Raw genomic sequence first — 7,431 nt, 5'->3', positions numbered from 1 at the left:
TGTGTTGGTCACCAAACTCTCTTTGATTAATTAATAAATAGAAAAAAAAGGCGGATTATCAATCTTAAAATTATTAACTTTTTCACCCAATCGCTGTTACATCTATTTACACAAGCTTATGTTGCAACTCTAAATTTGTATCACCGATGTTCCAGCGACGGGAGATTTAAAAGTGTCACCAATTCATACTTTATGTTTTATTCTCAATTTCTAGATTAGTCAAACCCTGAAATCTTGATGAATGTTGCTGATGGCATCTTGAATCAATTTAAGCCCCTGTTTGATTAACATTAAATTAAATTACATTACATTCCATTTTTCTCTCTCCTATTTTCAACCATACAATCTTCTATAAAATAATATTACACGTAAATCGAAAACTTTACCTTCTTTTTCAACCATTCATTTTTCTAAAAAATACTATTCCCCCCATTACCATTTTCAGGTAATGGGGGCCAAACAGGGTGTAAATATGTTCTGTCAAGTAAGACGATATAGTACTTCACAATTAATTTAATATGAACTGATTGTGAGATGTCTTATTTCTCTCAGATTTTTCATGCCCTCCTTAGGAGGGTATGACCTCTTTTATAGGTGAGGCTCCCTCTCTAAACCTATAAAGAATTTTTAGAGAACAAGATAAAAAAACGCTACTGGTACATATATATTTACAGGTGCCGAGATGGTATGATTTAATTGGCTGATTTAACTTTATTTTATGTCCAAAATTCAATGAAATCTTGTCGGTTGACATTCTAGAAATTAGTCTTTAATAAAGCATGTATATGTAGCATTCTTTGAACAAGATTGCTTTGATCGGTGGAGGAAGGCGATGTCAAGGCACAACAATGACGTACGACTAATCTCCAAACCTAGGCTTTCTTGTCAATGACTATTATTGACCTATGAGGGCAGTGTTGACACATGTACGGGGACAAGCCGCGGTCGAGGTTATCTCCCTCTTCTAGTTCGAAGTGTTTTTTACCGAAGCTTATTGAGACTATTTAATTCTTATATTCTGTTTGCGAGATCGAAGTAATCACTTCGCCCCATGAAGCATGTCTTTCGCCACATGTCCTCTAATGTGTATTGTAACTCTTCTGGTTATAAAACAAACGTTAAGATGTTTACTTTTCTAAAACTAGGCTGTTAACATTCTTGCTTGTTTGGCCATCACAGAAGTAGCTAAAATTATAATGCGACAAGTGAATAAATGAATATTGACAAAAATAAATTGTGACTGAGTGAACGGTAGTTGTGAATTTTATGAATTGTGTTAGTTAAAATTAAAGTTTAAATTTGATCTTGTTATTATACGGAGATTATAGCGAAAGGCAACAATCAAAATGATAGTAGTCTAGCAACCCTATCTTAATAAAAGGGAATCTATATGTACTGTACAGTGCTCATGGCTCCTCAATAGTCCTTTTCCTTTGTGCTTTGTATCTATCATACAAAAGCAAACGATAGCCATTCAACCTAGCAGCATTGTCTCATGAGTCTGAAGTCGATGAGGTGAGGTATAACGACTATCTTATTTAGCTTCTTACTTCATAAACAATGTCCAACATCGGCCTACCATCCAGAGTTGCTCGTAAGATTTCCAAATCACAATGAGATTACTCCTCTTTCATTTATCTAACGTTGAGGTACCCTTCGTACCCATGTTGGCTTGCAGCGTACCCTGTCAAACGGGAGACTAATCAAGGCTTACCAATCATTGAGCAAATGGATCAAAATCTTGGCAGGTCAAGGAAGACAGCAATGTACAGATTGCACTGAAAGATTGGTTTAACACAGGCTTAGTTAATAATCTGTTGATGAAGCCCACAACGTCGACAATGATCCTACATTACTGCTGGTTAAGATACAACAAATCAGAGAGGGTCCTGAACATTACAGATGCATACGAGCATGCCAATATATAGGAGTGAGTATAATGAAAATGAACAAAATGATAAAATATCAAAATATTCAAAAATGGGAGAGTATGTTATAGCGATAATCAAGAGGACTTGGAAAGTATCAAACACAAAATAAAGCAGAGATCACACTCTAATGATGCTGGCAGAGCACTTATGCTCTATGGTTCAGCATGGTTTTTCTGTCATAAAGCCAAGTATATCGAATAGAATTCACCGCAAAACATTTATCCAGAATTAAATACCAAATCCAGAAAACAACTGTCCATCCACATCGTAATTTAAAAAAAAAAAAAAAATTCAGGTAGCCATTTCTGTACCAATATAATGTCAGCTCTGTTTTCATCTGACTTCATTTCCAGTCTTTCTAAGTCTAAGAGTTACATAAGCTTATTTTCTCTCTCCCCACCAGATGCGTCCTGAAAATCAGGCACAGGTTAGTCAAGAAAAATACTATCAAATAGGAGATTTTCTCACATCGTTGGCATTATTTTTCAAATTCAAGGCAAACTAGACCAACCTTGATAGTATGTGCAAAACTTTCTTGGCAGAGTAACTTTTTATATGTTCATTAAACGAACGTCTTCTACAGTATCATCCATTAGCCAACTGTGACATTGTAGTTGTATCAGCAGATGTATATTTACATGGAGACATCTCAATCTAACCATCCACAGTGCCATTTGCATCAATTGTAGTATCTTCCAGTGAGACATCCTGGAAGGAGGTTGCAAGAACATTTTCTGGTGAAGCACCAAGAGGGTGTGAACCAGAATTAGTATTGGACCAACCAGCATTGTGTAACCATTTCTTCCACTCATTACGCTTCCTCAACTTGTCGCCCTGCAAGTCAACACAAAGACCACTGAGATAAAAATATTATGCCATGGCTTCTTTCAATTTTCCATAATCAGCAGATACTGACAGGAGATGAATTTTAACCTTCTGAGGACTGGCATTTTTCTTATCCAACATGACACATTTCTAATAGAACACTTGTACACATGGACTCACACGTGACAGAAAATTATATTTATAGCCCCCGTTTGGTCCCCATTTTATGAAAATGAAAAGGAGTGGAATAGTATTTTTTTGAAAAATGAGTGGTTGAAAAGGAAAGGAAATTTTTCGATTTACGTGTAATATTATTTTATGGAAGATTGTGTGGTTGAAAATATGAGAGAAAAATAAAATGGAATGAAATGAAAATTAATGGGGGCAAAACATGGGCATAATTGAAAGATCAAAGAAGATTAATCAACCTAATATTTGAGAAAATTGAAGCTCAGAAACCATATCATAGAATGCTACCTGTACTTCCACAACGCTTGAATTTCTCAAAGAATCCAAAATGAATGGGACATCAAATGTCAATTGCTGAACCTGAAAAGAAGACCACTAGACAACTTTGATCTGTGCATTGGAGAACACTTAACAAATATGAAAAACTGCATATAAATGAAACTCGTAAATCAACCAAAAGCAATTTAGCAGACGGGCACATCTATAAAATATGCTTTTTCTTAAATGCAACAAAAGAGTTTAGAGAGTTCGTCATCTTTTAAATCCTCGTGCAGGAAGGGATTTTCTAATTCCAATCATGGTCACTTAGGTTATAAAATGCCCCGGGGAATTCAAGATGATATCACAATTGATATCTTAAGATCATCGATAAGTGTGAGCTTGCAATGGAAATACAAAATAGGAATAAGAACTTTGGACATCAATTCCAGCAAAAAAGGAGGAAAAGAAATTCTATACCATCCAGAGATGTTTGACAAAAAATTCAACGTTCAAAAGTTATCTGCCTGATACATTTGCATTCATATAAAACCAAGAATAAAGCAGGAAAAATAAATGCCACCAAAAATCGTGAATCATGAAGATGTAAAAAATACTAAAATATCCTTGTGGAAGCTCAATAACACAACTTAAGACAGTAGTGCTTCTATATAATTACAGACTCTTGCACTTAATAGAACTTCTGCACATTATATATGCTCCGGGAAATAAAGAAACAATTATATTGTGAAATGAATCCCAGGGTTTCATTGTGAAATAGAATTACTCACAAGGTCATACCGATATGGAAATTATTTCTCAAAGTTAGAAATAAAGATCAATTACTTATAAAGGAGTACCAATGTACCATTAAGCACCAAATAAATTGATCTCATCTTATGTAAAACCAGGATAAAATCTTATGACCTTTTTACAATTAAAAGCTAGACTAAGTGTATAAGCATTAATTATTATTAGAAGGCTTCTAATATGGGCCAGCTTTGTAGCAATATGGTTCAAACTATTCGCATAAAACAGATATTAGATAACATGAATCCTTCACACTTACTCGTGGAAAGCTGGCAATTAAAGTTATGGGCACCCATCCTTGATCATCCATGTTGGACCTCAAAAAATTATCTTTCACCAAATTTTCATCACTGGAACAAAGTAGGGGACTGCTTTAGCAACTAATAATAAAGCAACAATAAAACATAGTTCTTTCAAATGAGTTCCAAATTATATTTACCTGAAGTAATAATCTATTTGTTTCACAATCAAACTGGGCAAAGAACCACTAGTGGCAAAAAGCATAGGTGGCGGTGGAGGCATTATCGGCATAGGCCTGAAAGACTCTGGGAGCAGTGTTGGAACATAGATGAAGGGAGACGACATATCTGTAAGATACAAATATATTAGTAACAAAACTAGTCCAGATCGTCTAACTAACATAGGACACCATGCAGTAGACTTACCAAACCCCATTTGGCCAGGAAAAACCCTTCCGGCTGGTGGAGTAGAAATGAACGGTGGAGCCCCAGGGGGAAACGGAGTAGGCATATACCCCACGGGAGGAACGTATTGATGGGAAAGATGAACATCTCTGCGATCTTGATCCCGCCTGACTCCGTGATTACTATGATATGGTCCATCTCCACGAGGGCGGGGCCCATAGTTACCCCTTCTTGAATTATTCCTAGGAGAAGAATCATTGCCGTTGTGTGGCTGGGAACCCCCAACTCCTCCCCCTGGTCTTGTTCCTCTTACGGGAGTGTCCAGCATATGTGGTACCATAGCATAAGGCATGTTAAACACAGGAAACGGAGGTGGCTGAGGGGGAGAAGGCCGAATAAAGACACTAGAAGAAGGCCCATTTCCAGAGGAGCTGCCTCCACCAGCACCTCTGCCACGATGCCTAGACCTTTGTTTAGTAGGCATATTGTTCACAGTAGAATTAACATGAGCATTTGTATTAGTTTGTCTCTGAGGCGGTTGAGATATTATAGGTCCCTATCAAAAGAAAAGAAATATCAGCAAAGACATCATGGGAATGCCTCCACAGAAAAACTAATTAATAAGGCCTTTCAATCAGTACAAACACTGTCAATATCAGAGAATTAAATCTCTGTTAATCTTTATATAGACCCCAGTTGAAAGATAAAAGAAGCTAGAAAATAAACAATGATCCATTAGTATATGGAAAAATAATTGATCTTTTTCGTATCTTTAACAACTGGCATGAATTGGCAGAACTAGAGAATTACACTTTTTAATTATTTTATTATTATCATTTTCTGAGGTCAAATAAATTGTATGTTAACCTCCTTCGACCAAATTCTCGGGGACATTCAACAATCATAAATATGAAGCAAGAAACCCAAATCATACATTCACATTTACAGCAAAACTTAAACTCTACATACTAAATTAACATTCACATCAGCGCAGACACATACAAAAGAGACGTAGCACAAAATTATTCAACAGAATGAAGCACTAAAAACATTATTGAAATCCATAAGCAGAAGCATAAAAACTAAACACAGACATTTTTTTTCACTGAATAATGTAATTTTACCTGAGAAGAGGAGGCTGATCCATTGGGAATAGGTCTGAATGGTTCTGATGATGATCTAGGGACGGCCCGGATTGATTCAGAGAGAGCGGGCCAAGAAACAGCATCAACCATAACAGAATTAGGCTCAACGACGCCGTTAACAGTTGTATTCCAAGCATGTCTCCTCGGACGGCCTGCATTGCCGTCACCGTTAACATTCGAGCTCTCAGGCTGGGCCTCAGGGCTAGAACTCTCCATCGGATCCTTTTCAAAAGCAAAAGACTGCTCTGGCACAGCCAAAACAATCGGCGGCGGAGACGCTGGATTTCCACGAAAGACAGAGGTCCACGGCGTGGCGACACCATGCCGCCTAGGACTGGTAACGCCACCATCCACCGCGGCGGCAATGGAGGTACAGGTTACAGGTGAACGCGGTAGGTGATCACTGGTTGGTGAATCGGCGGTCATGACCGGGCTCCAGAAAAAAAATTTACACACGATAAAAAAGAATCAATATAGATTTAGGGTTTGCGTTGGACAGTAGAGAGTGTGATCAACTTCTCTCTCTTTCTCCGTAGGAGTATAATATATTTTTTAATATTATTTATTTATTTTTATTTTTTTCAGAGTTGCGACTGTTCAGAATTTACCAAGGAATTATGCTTGGACAATATATATATATATATATATATATATTAAAAGTTATTATTATTTATTTATTATCACACTTATATTTTTAATTAATTTTTATTTCATCACATTCTAATTTTTAACAATTCATTAATAAAATACTTCATTCTTAATTATGGTTTTTGTTCAAAAAATTATTAATGTGCTTTAAAATTTGGATAATATATCTATTTGCATTTTACTGTATGATTATTTGCTTTGAAAAATACAATAAGCAAATGAAATTTTTTACTTTATCTTTAAAAGAATCTTAGAAAGAAATCGTAATCGGGAACAATTTATATTAATTTGAGAACAAGAATGCGACGAAAAATTTTTATTTATTCAAAAATTGTAATCCCTTCTACAGTTTTATACAGTCCAAACGAGTAACTAAACAGCCATTTAGTTAATTTTAGTAATCGTATATTGTCAATAGAAATATCATTTTTTGAAATTTCATCCAAAAAAATATAATCTCAAAATAGAAATTAACTTTTTAAACATAAAATACAATTTTATCAATGTGATCCATATTGTATTTATTTTTAGAATACGTCTATATTATTTTGCATTAAGTTCATGCATAGCACACAAAACCATAGCCGTTTTCGTAAAGTGCATTTGACTAAAAAATTGTGTTCACATTTGTCCACAATTATATATTTTTTCGTTCATCCTACTATTAAAACTCTGAGGTCTGTGAACATATTTTTTCTAAGAGTAATGTTATTCATAGTGAACACTGTCAGTAATCGCCTTATGTGACGTCTGTCAAGTGTACGCCACATAGGGCACTGCGAATAGCATTATTTTTTTTTCTAAATAATTTAACTCTATTTTTATGAGATCCTGTCTAATGGAGTAAAAAATAATGTAATTGAAAATATTCTTCTAAGTCGATCATATAGAAAGTGATATATTTTGTCTATATTTAAATAGAAAGTTAATGTTCTGACAATGCAAGATGGGTGTTTGATAGTTCAAGGAAATTAGAAGTTA

General features: G+C 35.2%; 1 protein-coding gene across 1 annotated transcript; it reads right to left on the bottom strand.

Annotated features, from left to right (window-relative positions):
- Positions 1–1,971: 1,971 nt before the first annotated feature.
- Positions 1,972–6,325, bottom strand: LOC111376669 (la-related protein 1B-like). Its single transcript, XM_022999641.1, has 7 exons — positions 5,782–6,325; positions 4,679–5,213; positions 4,453–4,600; positions 4,273–4,363; positions 3,234–3,305; positions 2,443–2,765; positions 1,972–2,341 (listed from the first exon to the last, which is right to left on the bottom strand). The coding sequence occupies exons 1-6, from the start codon at positions 6,226–6,228 to the stop codon at positions 2,586–2,588; spliced, it is 1,473 nt and encodes a 490-aa protein (XP_022855409.1). The 5' UTR covers positions 6,229–6,325; the 3' UTR covers positions 1,972–2,341; positions 2,443–2,585.
- Positions 6,326–7,431: the final 1,106 nt, after the last annotated feature.

This window comes from Olea europaea, unplaced genomic scaffold, assembly GCF_002742605.1.
Source record: "Olea europaea var. sylvestris unplaced genomic scaffold, O_europaea_v1 scaffold1545, whole genome shotgun sequence".
Lineage (NCBI taxonomy): Eukaryota > Viridiplantae > Streptophyta > Magnoliopsida > Lamiales > Oleaceae > Olea > Olea europaea.
Note: the sequence above shows the minus strand (reverse complement) of the source record. Positions and strands in the feature narration are given on the sequence as shown.